A 16,721-nucleotide genomic window follows, 5' to 3' on the forward strand; every position below is an offset into this window, starting at 1 on the left:
GTCGCCCGGATTGGCCCGGCCCCCGGCCCGGCGTCGCGGGGCGCGGCCCGGGACTCCCCCCTGCGCCATAGGCCGCCCGGCGCACCCTCGGCCCCGCGAGGCCCCGCCCCGCCCCCAAGCCTGGCCCCGCCCCGCCCCCAAGCCCGGCCCCGCCCCCTGGGCGGTCGGAGTCGGACGGGCTGGCGTGGCGAGCCGGGGCCGCCCGGGCTCCGGACGAGGGAACTTCCAGCCAATGGGAGCGCGGCACGGGAGCGACCGGCCGCCGGACGGGGATGTGGCCCCGGGCCCGCCTGGTTCCGCGCAGAGCCTGTTCTCCCGCGGAGCTGGAGTGGGAGGGCACCGCTCCAGCTCTGTGCTGGGGACGGTGACAGGTAAAAGACGGGAGGAGCGAGGAGGGAAAGGGGCATTTCTGTAGGGCAGGGTTTTTAATTCTTCTGTTTCATGGTAGAGGGGATGATGCCACCGTTTAGCTTAAGGCTGCACAAAACGGTATCCTGAATTTTGTTACGATATCCTAACTCGTCCTCCTTTAACACTTTTTTTATGAAAACACCCTAATTTGTAAGAATCGCTCACGGTGACCCTAGAAGCCATATTCCCGGGTCCTGTCCTAGACCTGTCCAACTCCAACGGAGGGTCCCGAGAATGTGTGTGTAACAAGTGCTCTTGAGCCGTTCTTAGCATCCGGCAATCTCAGGAAATGTTCCTCGTCAAGTCACTTTACCCCTCTGTATCTACTTCCCATAATTAATAAGGTGGCAAACATCAGCTCTGAAGGGCTATTGCTTCCATCTGATGACTCAACAGTTTAGGGGTTCTGTTCTCTTTTGTTTGCTGCGTTTGGAAATGTCAGCTAAGGTTTGCCCTCCGTAAGTTTAGACCGTGTGCCCCTTATACCGAGGTTCCTGAAAAGCTTGGGAAGCAAGGCCTGACGGGTGGCTCAAATCAGAGATTGGCTGAGTGACCAAGGGAGTGATTAAGAGGATGATAAAGTTGTCATGTGGCACACTCATCCCGTTCTCAGAGTCAGAGGACTTTTAGCAACACAGAGGAGGTGCAGTGGGGACTGAGAAGGAAGCCAAAGAAACATCTGATTAGAACACAAAGTAGCTGGCACACAGCAAGGCCCTTTTTCTTAGCTGAGCCTTATTCCTGTCCAAAATCCCGGTAGGCCTGCCCAAGCATTGAGAAGAGTGTAAAAAGAGTTGGAGCCTGGCTCTTTTGCCTACATAGATTCTTTTCCTCTGTGAAAGGCACCTAGGGACCCTGCTGAAAGTCCAACATCAGCAACTGATCCTCAGCTTTCAGGTCTGCCTCTCGGAACTTGCAAAGGGAATGTGAACGTTAAGGTAGTGCTGTGTGTTGCTTCCCTAAGTTACTTTATTGCAAATTTTAACTCACCACAGTCAACTACAGACCACACTGGTAATAGCTCCTGTCTTCACATTAGAGACAAGCTCTAATAAAAACAAATCTTTTTTCATAACCAGAGAAAACTTTTGCAAGATGCTTTTCATGGTCAAACTGACAATAGCTGCCAGTTGTATATGTCTGGCAAGTTTCAAAATACTTTCACGTGTTCTCATTTAATCTTCGCAGAAAATCTTGTAAGCTCTGTTCCATAAGCCATAAGGGAAGAAGTCACGTTGGGGGACTCAAGTTCTCCAAGCTAGTTGGCTTTAGGCAGAAAAACAGCTACTGCCCTGGTTTCTCACACTTTAGTCCCAGGAATTTATTATAACTAATTGGCCCTCAAAGTGAAGAAAGACTGGTCCTTCTCTACTCTTCCCAGACCAACAATGCTGACACTAGTGTCCTGCAAGGCATAGCCTAGGATTTAGGGGCCAGGTTTGGAAAATGTTTCCTTCTCCAATCAAGCTGAACAAAAACAACAGAAGTCTTGTGCTAGCCCTTTAGATTAGACCAGACTAGACTCCCCTCAAGGTAAGTGTGGCTAAGATTGTAACAACTCCCATATCTAACTAGAAAACCCAATCTTAAAAATCAACTCTCTAAGAATCTGTTTTGTGATAGGTTTTTCCACACATAATCTCACAAAAGCATCAGGAGACTGATTAAAAAGAACACAGAAATGCACTATGGTAAAAACGGGTGACACCAGAGATAACATCGAAGAACCCAGACTCAGAAGTCCAACTGCCAGGTGTTCAGATCTCAGCACTGCCCTGTGAGTAACCTTGGGAAGTTACTTTTCAGGACCTGTTTTCTAATCTGTAAAATGAGGGTGATAAGAACAGCACTTACCACATATGGTTGTGAGAATCAAGTTATTTATTGTATATAGTAACCTACAACAGTGCTACACACATGGTGAGCCCTATTACTACTACTCATCAACTGTGTTAAGACCAGCATCTAGTAAAAGTACCTGGAACATAGAGAGCTGAGGTCTGTTGGATGAATTAAATAACTAAGCCCCTCCTATTTTCAAAGCACTATTTTAAGAGAAAAATGTGTCTAAGGAAACCAAGTATAAAATAGAACAAGGGCTAAAACTCACCACAGTCTAAGAACAGTTGAAAAAGCTTTGAATCCACAACTCTAATTCCAGTTCTACTGAACTCAATCTGTTCCAGCTTCCACACATCACGGTCCCAAATCTGTGATTTGGGTTACATCCCACAAGGTGATCCAAATTCAGTCTCCCTCTTACTTTGATAGTTGAAGGAGATGACTACTTACATCTATTTCAGTGCCTCTAGAGATACCTTCCACTATAAATAAATAGACACATTACCAGTTTTCAGGATCAGTCTTGTGAGGTGAGTGAGTCAATACACTATGTTCCTAAAACTGCAAACCCAGAATAAAACTCCGACCCTTTGATGACCCTAGAGGGTAGTCCCAGAGCTTCCTATATTAAATATCAGGACTAATATAGTCTATTAAAAGGAGGGATTTTTCTACTGTAAGAAGTTGTGATTATCCAAAGCAATAATGTAAAAAAAATCAAGTGATGTGATGACTTTTAAAACTGATTACTGCATTTTTTTTTTAAATTATTTTTTGGCTGCATTGGTTCTTCATTGCTGTGTGCAGCCTTTCTGTAGTTGCAGAGTGGGGGCTACTCTTTACTGCAGTGTGCAGGCTTCTTATGGTGGTGGCTTCTCCTGTTGCAGAGCACAGGCTCTAGGTGCATGGACTTCAGTAGTTGTGGCTCACGGGCTCTAGAGCACAGGCTCAGTAGTTGTGGTGCGGGGGCTTAGTCGCTCCGCAGCATGTGGAATCTTCCCGAAGCAGAGCTCGAACCTGCGTCCCCTGCGTTGGCAGGTGGATTCTTAACCACTGCACCACCAGTGAAGCCCACTGCTTCTTCTCTGAAGCAATGTATACCTGCTTTATAAGGGGGGGTGGGAGAATAAACTTAAGCAAAAAAGGGGGGAGTGCCTGTAACCCCATGATTAATTTGGCAAAGATCCAACTCCAGAACTCAGTAATATTCTTTCCTCAGGTAGATAAGAAAAGCTAAATTCCACATCTGTTTTAAAATTGGACAGTATATAATTATCATTCCTGTTTTATGGGCAGACATCTGTCAACACGCTCTGATGGCAAGACACAGGGAACAGAGACTGGTGGAGATAAAAACTAGTACATCCCCTGTGAGGGGCAATGTGGCAATTCCCAGCATAAGTGCAAAGGCATTTACCCTCTGACCCAGATATGTTTCTGTGAATTGCTGCACATGTACGTAATAATCCACTGCAGTATTGTTTATAAAAGCAAAAGGTTATAGACAACCCAAATGTGTATCAATAAGGACCAGTTAAATAAGTGATGGAACCACACAGTGAAAACCACACACAATGAAACGGGAGCCATATTGCTGTGAAAGCAAATGAGGAATTCTCTGCATATTGCTGGGGAAATATCATCAGTACATAGTAAGTGGAAAAAAGCAATGTTCAAATACCTTCTATACAAGAGATTTTTTTAAAGTATGTATTTCTATTTGCTTTTTATATTAAGAAAACACTAGCAAGATAAATAAGAAATTGATGAGTGACCTGTAGGACCAGGTGGTGATGGAAAAGAGGTTACTCAGTCAAGGGTGGGATCAACAGTTCATGTGTCTTTTTACGTATTTTCGATTTTTGAATCGTGACTTACATATGAAAAATCAACTTATTCAAAAAATAAATAGAACAAAAAAAAGTGGTGAGCCTCCTTTCCCACATATTCTAACTACTAAACCACTAAATCAAACGCAGCAACTTTCCATCAAGAACTGATTTGCATCACCACTCATGTGCCATGCCCCAGCCCTTAAGTTATTGATGCATCCGGAAAAAGTAGGAATGATATATATTCTTAACCCTTCTTTGAAGGGTGAGGAGAACTAGCAATTTCACAAACTGGATCATGAGAGACAAATAATTTCTTTTTCCTTAAGGAATGATACAAATAGAAAAAGGAGTCATCTAATTCATGTATTGGGTAACAGTAGATAGAAATGATAGACTCTTAAAATGTAGAAACAAGATAGTACATGATGTGATACAGATTATACAAAACTGAGGGGAGGCCAAAGCGGTGGATTATATAAGAGCTGGCTGGAGACATACTATCATTAGCAATCTGTTAATGTTCTACTTCCCATGTTCAAAAGGGAATGTATTGATTTTGTTGGGGGTCCCCCCCCTTACTATTTTAAAGGAAGTATTTTCCAACTGCCCCAGGTTTCTCCAAGCTCTAAATAAATTCTAGCAGAACTTAGCAACACAGCAGTTATAAAGTGTTAAACATTCACTGTAAACACTTGCCCCCAAATTGGTACTATATATATGGTTTACATTTTTCCACACTGTATACCAGAATACACATTTTTCTGCAGTCTGAAAGAAATGCTTTTAAGACTTTAAATGGCTTTCAAAGTATAAACCCGTGTGGTTACAGCATTTCCTCCAAACAAAATGTAAGCTACTACATCATTCTGTAAAATGTCTGTGATCTCCAGCCCTTAACTATGTTAAAGTTATGAAATGTAAATATTTCTGTGTTCTTAGGATTATTTTCAAGTGGAAGAAACACGCAATACTAACATAATCACTAGGACACTAGGACCAGGGGGCATTCTCATCTCTCTGCCTTGCTTTCTGTTTCATCACCATCCAAATCTCTAGGCTGCTAGAACCATAGCCTGTTAGTGGGAGAAATGATATTAGAAATCCTTTACTCATTTTACGGAAGGGGAAACTACAGAGCCAGAGGGGGTTCAGCAGCTCACCACGGTCACACTATCAGTTAACTGCAAAGAACTCATTCTCTTAAACGCAGATCCAGCACTCTTGACAGAACCAAGCGAAGTGAGCATTGTAAGCTGACGATTCTTTTCCCACCATAACCCTTTTATGAATGCAAGTCCTGCAAGCCCCTGAAAATGAGGCTAAGGCACCCTCCCCCTCCTGATTCCTGCCAGGAAATCTGCATTACCTAAATCACCAGCTACCCTGGGATTTTAAAATAGAACTACCTTACTGAAGAGCAGCCTTGTTAATAAAATGGAATAATGAATGACTACTGCTGTTGCTCAGATTAAAAACTTTCCATTGAGTCTGTCTAGCATGCCAATGACTTGCTTCTGTTTCCCTAAGAACATTCAAGAGGCAGCAAGTGCCCATTTTTATTAATAGCTGAATTTTAAACAGAAATTGTGTGGAGGATATTTACTAATCAACAGGAAGCACCTGTCATGGGTTCCACAGAAGGGAAGTCGGGCAAGCCTAGTGTTTGCTTTTACTGTCTTCCTTTCCAAGTATCTTCAGATACTCATGTTGCTGAGAGTACAACCTTTCGAGGTTGTAACGAAATGAAAATATCTCACATACTGAACATGGTGGTCCCCCCAATGGCACATTTTTAGAGAAAAGCATTCTGCCAATTGGATGTTACACTTATGGTTCTGGCTACACTAAATTAACTGCTCCAGTCCTCAACCCACCAGCCCCTAAAAGAGGCTGGAATTACCAAAGCAATAAGATTTCAGTATAACTGGGTCCTATATAAATAGAATACACAAGGCAGTTAGTTCCTCACTCAAAAACAATAAACACAAAAGCAGACACAGTCCAATACATCCACTCTGCTTGACAGAATCAAAGGGACTAATTTTATTTTTTTTAAGATTTTTTTTTTTGACGTGGACCATTTTTTAAAGTCTTTGTTATACTACTGCTTCTGTTTTATGTTTTGATATTTGGGCCGCGAGGCATGTGGGACCTTAGCTCCCCAACCAGGGATCGAACTTGCACCCCCTACATTGGAAGGTGAAGTCTTCATCACTGGACTACCAGGGAAGTCCCCAAAGGGACTCATTTTAGAAGTCTCAGTTTCTGAAAGCAAAATACAGACTTAGAATGGAGGGTAACGTAAGCTAAATTTACAGCCTGTACCCACCCCCGCCCCCAACACACTCCTCCTTCAAAAATTGCTTTAGTAAGAAGTTGTTGAGAAGAGGACCAAGCTGATAGGTTGACTAAATGGCTCCACCGATTCAGTAAAAGAATTGAAACCCGATATCCAGATACTTACTTCTATCCTAGAAACGCAAGATAACACATCCAGTTGACCAACACCATCTGGCTGTACACAAGGACAGTGTGGATATGGAGGAAGAGCCAAGCTCAACTTCTCTGAGTAAAAATACATAACATTATTTCCCCAACAGCTTTGAGGGGATAAATGTTCACTTTTATAGTGCAAAAGATAACATACTAAACACAACAGGCCAAAGTGTGCCTCTTTGGGAAAACCACTTTTGATACTTCAAATCTTTTCATTCTGGAACTGCAGTCAGTAAGTAGACATGTCTTGTAATTTCAGTTTATTAATAGTTTTGTTATGATTCTTAAAACTGGATTACAAAATGCTTAACTAGTTCTTGACACTTATTTTAAGAAGTCCTAAATTTGGTGTATGATGACCGTTTACAAGTAGTAGCATTTCCTCTACCACTCCCCCCACCCCCAAATCGCAATGTCAATTCTGTGCATATTCAAAAGTTTGTTTCTATTTTAACTAGCCCACAGACCCAATTTTTTGACAGCTGAGCTGACGTCTTTCTAGCACACGGTCTACAGACCCTGCTCAAGGTAACTTTCTTCCCCCTTCCAGAAACGTCAGCACCTTCCATCATGATGCACATCTTAAGTTAAAACTGTCAATACAACCCTGAAAATGCAAGTTTATTGAATAAAGCTTAGAAGAGCAGTAAACAGACAAAAAAAAAATGCATCCACCTAAATTAAAAAATTCACGTATTTACAAAGTTCAGTAACTGTTAGGTTTCACATGCAGAGGTTAATGCACAGCAAAATGTGGGCAGTAGTGTCTGGATGTCTTGGAACTCTGGAAGCAATGAACAGACACACAAACACATTACGGTATAGCTGTAGGTCAAGTAACGAACCTATGCGGTCCCCACAGAGTCACACATTCTAGTTCCGATTCCTCCTTTTAGGCACAAGCATATTGCCACATTCTCTGCAATGGTTCACAGTGACCATTAACGGTGCTGAAGTACAGTAGCAAGCTTAAATATCCCTTCGTTTACAGAACCATCCAGTCCATCAGGGAAGTATGCAACATGCCTCAAAGAATAAGAACAGAATTTTAAAAGCTGAGATTCTACTCATAAAAATGTGAGCGGAGAAAAGCAAGTAGTGTCTGCAACACGGTGCAGTATTTTGTATAGAATGCTGTTAAGGCTGTGGCAGTCTATAAATTAAAACTGGTGTCATTAAAAGAACTTGCTGTTGACTGCACTTCGAGTGCTCAACATGTCTGGAAATGCACTGTCTACATGAACGCTGCTTAACAAAAACAAAACCACACACAGTGTGAGGCAACACAGAAGCAGGTGTGCCACAGAGCTGACTCTACTACAGTGGGCTGCGTAAGTAACAATTTACCAGTGATCCAGTGTTAAGATGTCCCTTTATGTGTATGGAGATCACTAAACTACAAAACATGTTCATGTAAGTTTTTATACATCTCCGTATCATAGAGGCAAACAACAGACGGCATCAGTTCCTCAGCTCTCTGTGTGATTATTCAACAACCTGCGGCCGTTGTGCAGGATCACATCAGATAAAGCAGGCAGGTCTAGAGTTGTCACAATAATCAAGATGTCTAATGGCACCGGACAAAAGAGTGCCAAACCTTACATCGATAAGAGAGAAAAATAAGAATTTTATTTGTTTATAAGTATCTATTGTGCTGAAAGTCAACTTTATGACTGAATATAAAAAGTGAGGAGTTAGAGTGTCATGCAGCAGCACTAGTTTAATGACTGGAGAGAGAAAGAACAAACAGGTGTTTGAACAGTCTGACATTCTTAACACGTTTTATTACATTGGCTGGAATGCTCTAAATTCATGAAAGCTTTTGAGAAAATCTTCAATTCCCAACCCCTTAAAAAAGTGTGTTGAACCAGGAAAAAGAAAGAAGAAAAAATATAGAATTAATGATCTGGACAGATACAAAACAGCATGCCTCAGTTCCTTCCGTACCCCCAACTGCTATCTGGAGATGAAGGATTCTCAGAAAGCAGAATCTGTTTAAAATGCATCGCCTAAGATCTTGCCAGTGTAAAGAACCAATAACAACACTGATCTGGTGCCTCTGCTCACTCTTTGCAGACCATTTTTTAAATTCCTAAGGTGTAATTATACATTTCACATGCATGTGTGAGATATGAAACATCATGTTTCTATCCCACATGAGTCAGGCTAAAGGTTTTCTAAATACTGTGTGTGGCACTAGAAACTTCATGCTGTAACAAGTCAGTATCAGTATCAAGCTACTGGACTCTATAATGAAATATCATAGATAGACATTTACTGAAAACCAATATAAAAACCTGGCCCAGAAAGACCAGAACAGAAATATGCAATTTTTCTTGATTTAAGATGGTCAAAAGTGTGTGTGTTTTTTAAAAAAAAAAAAAAAGCTCTACACACTGTTTAAGACAAGTATGTATAAGAAGCCTTTTTGTATGTGCTGACTTTATCATGACAACTCTAGTTGATTCTTTATGAAGGATTAGGGATACACATCTTCAGCAGTGCACATGAGAAATAAACTCTGAAAAAGGCAATTTCTTGGGTTTAGGAAGGACCGTATTCTGGGAAGTACTTCAGAGGAACGGACAATAATTCTAGGATTATAGCCAGCAAGGACTGGAAGACGTCAGGAGATGCTTCAGCTTCTTCTAGATTTTGAATGTTGAATAAGCCACTGAAGTGTGATATCTAAAGATGGAGGGAAAAAAAGTGAAGATGTTAAGATATCGAAGTTAAGAAACTAAATATCAGAGATAATATTTAAAATGCAGCTATTTCAAAGTATATGCTGGGCCTGCCCTCTTCTTTTCTGCCTCTATACAACTATACTTATATAGATATCTGTATCTATCCTACTATTCTTCATTCCCTGACCTTCAAGAGGTTAATCTGGAAACACGAGACTGAAGAATCTCCAATTTAAAAGTTAAATTGTGTACAGAACAGCTTGTGCCTTCCTTTATTCATTCAAAAATTACTGATTGCCTATAAGATCAGGTATTGTATGTGAAGTTCCAGGAATGCAAAGAGATGGGAGAACCCCTCTCTGCCCTCAAGGAGCTTTCCGTGTAACAGCTGGAAAACACGTAAGTAATCATTTGGGTTTGGAGGATGGCCCCAAACAATTCCAGGCAAAAGAAAGAGCAAAAGTAATAGAATAAGCAAACCCGTGAAACTCTGTGGCGCTCTGGCTGGGTTACAAGTGATAAGCTGTGGCACAGGGATGGGGAAGGGGTGCCACTCACTGCTAAGGCTACAGTGGGGGTTCTCAGCTCACCCTTTTGACATTTAGGGCTAGAGAATTCTTTGCTGTGCATAATAGAATATTGTGCAATCTAATCTATCTATAACCTTGACCACAAGATGCCATTATCACCACCCCCCCATCCTCAGCTGTGACAAGAAGTAATGTCTCCAGATATCTCCAAATGTCCCCTGCGGAGCACAGTCGCCTTCAGTTGAGAACCACAGGCCTAGAGGGAGCCAGATAACTTTGTATGCTATTCGAAGATGCTCAGAAGTTTGGATTTTATCCTCAAGTCAGTAAGAAGTCATTGGAAAATTTTAAGTAGGGAAACTATATTGTTTATTATAAACTATAAGTTTACTGTAGTAAGTTCAACAGTGGCAACAGAGGAGGGCAAACTGGAGGGCTGCCGGTATAGAGACTATCACAACAGGAATAGGAAAGGAACAAAGGCCTGAAGCAAATCATGTGCTGGAGGAATGGAGAGGAACAAACTGAGGAGCATGTTTAAAATACAGAACTAACAAGACTGCCCAAAGGCAGTGGGTGAGCAAGGTACTTCTGGCCTGAACAAGTGTGTGTGTCATGCAGCTGCTGACTAACACAGTGGCTAAAGGGAGAACAGGCTTGAGAAAGAAGACTAAGAATTTGGCAGTAAGCACATCAAGCCTGAGATGCAGAAGGTAGCACATGGAGATGCCCAGCAGGTAGTTTCAGCTGTACAGATCTGAGGCAGAGAGGGAGACTGGCAAGATACCACTGCAGACGTGGCAACTGAAGCTGCAGTGGCCGAGAGGAGCCAAGAAAAGCACTTAGACTGACAGGAGAAGGCAGCTAATTCAAAACACTGAATTACTGTCCTTGAGTTTTTTAAAATGTGTTATCCACATACAGGGCACGTGAGCATCTTTAGAAGCCGCACTCTATTCTCCAAGCCTGAAAGACGAGTGCACATTCAATCTCCCAGTTCCCCAGCTAACATGCATAAGAGAAACATAAGCCAAACACTGTATACAAAGAAAAGCCTAACGCTGAGATCTGAACAAACATAACCTGTTCAGAGTTGTGGAAACAATGATTTAACCCAACTGCTGAAGCGGGTCATTTGCACTTCAAAAGGAGGACAGCAGTGTGTAATAAGAGCAAAGCCACACTCATTTGAACTGGATGGAGGAAAAGGGAAATCTGACGGTGAAATGACTAGGTTTAAATATTTAAGAAATTCACTAAAAAAAAAAACAAAACCAACTTGTGGACACTGGACGTAAGTCATATCCTAAAGACAGATGAATCCTTAACACTAGAATAAAAGGCAAAAAAGAAAAAAAAAAGGGATTCAGATGCAGGAGGAGTTATCTTCCATGATAAAAACAGCTACAAGTATAAGCCATCTTTGCAAAGATCAGCTTCCTTGAAGTAATCTATGAGTAGTTTGAGGACAAATTACTATTGAAACTAAGGTACCTTGTCTGCCACATTAGGAAGTTGGAAGTATAACATACAACCCATGGGCAACTGAAATACTTTTTGGAGCAATACTTTTTGGTACTAAAATATGTTATAAAAAAGCTGAAATTAATGAGAGTGTTCTGAGACTTCATTACTCAAGAAGTCTGACCTGGCTGTTAGTTATATTTCTTGCTCCTTGGGCTGGATAATACGAAATGAACCAGGAGTTCTACGATCACAAACCTGGTGACTGTGGAGCTCTACAGCAAACTGTGAAGATTAGCCTCAAAGAGCGAAAGAAATTCTCACCAGCTCTTCTGCATTTGCTTCATATATGAGGTCACAAGATTTTTTCAGCAAAGTATCTGGCTAGTTTGTCACAGTGGTAAAATAAAGGATTTTTTTCTCCCTTCAAACACTTTTTTTTCCCCCATGTTGGAAAATACCAGAGAAAACATAAGGGAGTAATGGATTTACAGAATAGGGAAATGTACTAAAAATTATGGTTGATGTAGAATGGGGTTTCTCAATCTTGCCACTACTGACATTTTAGGCTGAACAATTCTCAGCTGTGGAGGCTGCAGGATGTTTAGAACCACCCTGGTCTCTACTCACTAGATGCCAGCATCACTCTCCTCATTAAGACAACCAAAATGTCTTCAGACATTGCCAGATGTCTCTGGGGGGAAAAATCCCTCAATGGGAACCACTGCTGCATAAGTAAATGCTCTCTTAGGGGCACAACTTAAAATTTAACAAGAGTTCCCCCAAGATAGGAAAAACATGTTAAATAAACCTGAAGTAGCCCTAAGTGCTGGAATAGTCTATTCTCAAATTAACTGGATGTTCCCAAAATAACAAGTCACTTATTCCATCATATAATAGAGGACAGTTTCTGTCCATCAGCAACATATTGGGCTCAGATTGCTTTAGGTGGTCTTTAAAGGAAACCCAGAATCCACCAGAAAACTATCAATATTATAAACTAATTAAGAGCACGTTTGAAAGGAGTAGGGGAGGAGCTGAGATATACACTGGAACCGACTTGAAAAAAAAGTGAAGTATGGTGAGAATCAATACATACTGAACGAAGGCTAAAGAAAAAGTGTCAGAATCCCTTTTAAACACACTGTTCTTGCACTACTGATTTATTACATTTTATTCCAATATTCATTCATTTTGAATTGAAGATACGACTATGGAAAAATGGTCAGAGAGAGGGAAGCTGAGGATGGGGAAGATGCCTTGAGCCAAGAATGCAGGCAGTCTCTAGAAGCTGAAAAGAGCAAAGGAATGGATTCTCCTCTGGAGTCTCCAGGAGCATGCCTGTAATTTTAGTCCTTGATTTTAACTGACAGCAGCAATAGAAACGAACTCACCCCTGTGATGTCTACCATACATCAAACACTATGCAATTCATTTTCTCACTCCCTCTCCTTAAGAGAGTTTTGAAGTCAGTGCCATCGTCCCCATTTTATAAAAGAGTAAAACTCGGAGATCAGGGAGTTTAAACCCTCTATCGAAGGTAACTTCGGACCAGGTGTTCCAGCCTGAGGCTGCCTTACTCCAAAAGCCCATGCTGTCTCTAGCCACCATGCAGCACCAATAGACAGCCTCGTTTTCTATAGTGACCCACAAACAGAAGTTTTTTCACCAGTGACCACCAAATGGGGAGAAGCGAAGGAACCATGAAAATCCCTAGCTTCCTACCCATCTGTTTCAAGGCACACGCATTAAACTCTCCTTTCAAACTCTGGTTGAGCCTGTCATGCCAGACAAGACTGAGCTTGAGAAGCTTTTGCCAGGAAGGTATCTTTTACTGTATTTTATTGCACTGTTACTGGTCTTTTCACTCAAGCAGCTGTCTAATGTTCAATAGCCTTTCATCTTGTCAAACACCTCCGTTTATCTTTCTTTTTTAACCTTTTGATTCTCTCCACGCCAATACACTTTTATTAAATAATCCCTCACTAAATTAATTGAGACTAAAGTTGAGTCAGATGTACTTATTCTTTAAGATACTGTACTGGACTGAATGGTGTCCTCTTAAAATCCACCTCCACACAGAACCTCAGAATTTATTTGGAAATAGGGTCTTTGCAGACATAAGAGGAGGTAATACTGGATTGGGCCTACCCTAATCCAGTAACATGCGTCTTAAGAGACACAGACACACACACACAGAAGGCCATGTGAAGCCAGAGGCAGAGCATGGAGCGATGTATCTACAACCAAGGAACATCAAAGACTGCTGGCAACCACAAGTCAGGAAAAGGCAGGAAGGGATCCTCCCCGAGAGCTTTCAGAAGAGCACGGCCCTGCTGACACCTTGATTCCAAACTTCTATCTTCCTCAACCTGAGAGAATACATCTCTGCTGTTTTAAAGCCACTCAGTTTGTGGTACTTTGCTATGGCAGGAAATTAATACAGACATTAAGTAAATAAAGGGTATTTTTGGCTTATACTTTAGAGTGCTAACATACTGCAGTAATATACTGATTTGATAAATGAAAAATCATTATAGTGCCTATACACCAATTTTTATATCTTATTTCAAAAACATCATTCTGTTATAAAGCACAGCTGAACACTAGCTCCGCAAAAATTAACACAATAAATTGATATGACATAATGCTTAACTTCACGTCTTGGTTGCATTTACTTCTTTAAATAGCATAGAGCAGATTCAGGATATTATATTTGTTGTCAAAAGGTATAATGTCTACTCTTTTTCCTGAGGCAAAAGCAACAGTACTTTATAAGGAAAATCACTTAAATAGAAATGGGGATAATACACAGTAAGAAGCAGGAGGCATCCCTTCTAACGATACCCACTGCTTCCACAAACACCAGTCATTTCTTACCTATATTATCTTTCTCTTTGCAAGAAATTGAATAGCAGCAAATCTCTCTATCCTGAATAGCAGACAGATTCCTATAAGAAGCAGAATTAAGAAAATAAGCCTGTGTTTAAAACAACTGTCATCTTTTCACTCTCTGCTCAATTTTGCTTGTTTTTTTAATTACTAAAGAAATAATTTTACTACTACTAAAATTTTACAGGTTCACTTCTCTAGTATGTCAAGCTTATCTACCCCCAAACATGGCTATGATCATTACTGAATAATGTAGCAATGCTAAACAAAGTCATGGCAAAATAGTATAGTTTAGAACCAAATTTTTTCTAAAAAACCATCATTCATTCTTAAGACATACATTTTTTCAATTAGCTGTTTCTCATCCAAGGCATTAGGAAGATCTCTCTTGTTTCCGAGTACTAGCACCTTTAAAAAGAAAAGATACTGAGTAAATTTTATGTAAGAAAAGGTCACAGAAGCATATCATATTCATATCTGTAGACATTAAAATCAGGATGTTACCTCATGCCACAATATTAAAGTATATTTATGTGACTGGTGGCCTATCTCATTCATTTAATCATTCAAATTAGCATTTACTCTAACGTCTACCAGGCAGATGTCCTTAATTCACTATGTGGCTGCCAACTTCTATTTAAAATATGCTAAGTCTAAGGTATGCATTCTGCTATTTCTTAGTAAATCTTTACCAAAAAGTGAGTATGATCTTAACAATCAAGGGTGGAGGAACGAGTTTCAACCATTTTTTTCTGTTAGTCATTAACCTAACAGTAGACACGTAAGTAAAGCCTTTAAAATTCTATATGCATCCTATAAAATACCATGTGCAAATATTCTAAGATATTGGATTAAGTCTGGGGATCAGGATAAATGCAGTAGCCATAAACTGAGAATAAATGTTGTCATCTGATTGGCAGATGTGCTTTGAAAAAAGAGGAAAGCAGAGAGGGGCATGCCAATTACCACTCTATCTTTCCCAGGTACATCCTTTCTGCCTTACAAAAAGCAAAAACTAGGAGTACATATAACGTATTTGATAACATCCTTACTCTGAATCAATGTTCTCTGAGAACTTGTATCTCTGACCAATCTTAAGTACATGCCATGTCTACCTTGTCATCTTGTCAAACATATTTCTTTCACTTAATACCTTCCCCTATCCCCAGCCCTGACTCCAGACACCGTGACTGATTCTACTTGTAGGCCCTAGACTCTTATTTCTCACAAAGGAGAAAGGGCCAAGGACAGAGGCAGAGAGCAAAGGTTACCAGGAGCTCTCCGGGAAATGTGAAAATCACAGTAGTCAGAGAGTCAAAAGCCAAATCTCAGCACCTTTGGTCAGCCTGTCCTCCCCTCCCCAGCTGCAACCCCTCTCCGCAGTCTTATTTAAGTCACCCCAGGTTCTCAACCTGGACCTGTGTGAGTTTTAAAAAATATCTCGTGGTCATTTGTGATTAGTTGTCAGTTTGGGGGTTGCCTGGCATCGTAGCCTTCTTCCTACATTTAAGAAATCTTCCACCTTATGAACCTACCTCCCAATAAAGCTACTTGCTTCTGCAGATGATTTCTTTTCCAGCCTTCCTTTCTGCTAGAGAATGAACACATAACCCAGGATCAACCAAAACTATGAATGCAGAGCCAGTATTGTAAGAAAGCAGGGATAGAGAATCCATTCTGCTGGGTAAGCGGCATCAACTAAGTGACCTTCCAATCCAAGCAATTGTGTTTGGTGTTCAGAAACCGCATGAGGTCATCAGACTTACTCTACGGTGTAAGTCTGCTTGTGGTCCTAGCAGCTGCTTGGCTTCCCTTGTTCCAGCCTATTTTCTGAACATGGTTATGGGCAGCCTTTGTAGAGACTCTGCGAGCTACCCAATACCCTTTCAATGAATTTCTTTCTACTTAAATCAGCTTTCTATTGCTTGCAACAAAGAACTCTTACGGTGATCAAGATACGGTTGATACTTTTACTTTATGGTATATAGAACTGTTAATACAGAAGAAAAAGAATAGGCTTTGAAGTCAGAAAGACATGGATTCAAAACCTAGCTGTTCAATACACTAATGACCATGCGATCTTGTGAACAGCAACTGTTACAAAGGAGGGATCACACCATCAACCTCAATACATTGTGAGGATTAACTGAGATAACATACCGCGAGGATCTGACACTCAAGAACTGGTCACGAGGGGAAAGCTGGTCCTTGTCCAGCATTCCTTAGCTCAACAAATGGCGCCACCTTCCATCTAACTATCTGAGCCAGGAACTAGGAACTATTCTTCATATCTTCCCTTCTAATACATTACCAAGTCTGGTGGCCTCTCTTCCTAAACATCCTTCCAATCTGTTTCCTTCTCACGGCCTTGTCTACGACCACCCCAATCCACGGTGGTCCATTCTTAAACTGACATCAGAATGATTCAGATAATAAATCTGATCATTTAAAGCACTACAATGGTTCCCCATCCAGTCCTGCCCAGCCCCTTCTAGTTTCCTGGCTGCCACGCTCTACCCCACCCTCCCCACTCCGCTCTGTGCTCTAGAGACTCTGGCCTCCTC

General features: G+C 41.1%; 1 protein-coding gene across 2 annotated transcripts in view; it reads right to left on the reverse strand.

The window, feature by feature from the left end:
- Positions 1-8,191: 8,191 nt before the first annotated feature.
- Positions 8,192-16,721, reverse strand: part of ARL8B (ADP ribosylation factor like GTPase 8B) — a 60,624-nt gene continuing 52,094 nt past the window's right edge. Inside the window, exons 5-7 of one of the 2 annotated variants that reach the window (XM_057705942.1) lie at positions 14,498-14,565; positions 14,146-14,216; positions 8,192-9,272 (exon numbers count right to left, since the gene is read on the reverse strand). In XM_057705942.1, coding sequence (XP_057561925.1) covers positions 9,223-9,272; positions 14,146-14,216; positions 14,498-14,565 — 189 coding nt within the window. In that variant the 3' untranslated portion in view covers positions 8,192-9,222. The remainder of the gene's footprint in view (positions 9,273-14,145; positions 14,217-14,497; positions 14,566-16,721) is intronic. The other variant, XM_057705943.1, reaches the window with a different exon arrangement.

This window comes from Hippopotamus amphibius, chromosome 13 (genome assembly GCF_030028045.1).
Source record: "Hippopotamus amphibius kiboko isolate mHipAmp2 chromosome 13, mHipAmp2.hap2, whole genome shotgun sequence".
In the NCBI taxonomy this organism is placed as follows: domain Eukaryota; kingdom Metazoa; phylum Chordata; class Mammalia; order Artiodactyla; family Hippopotamidae; genus Hippopotamus; species Hippopotamus amphibius.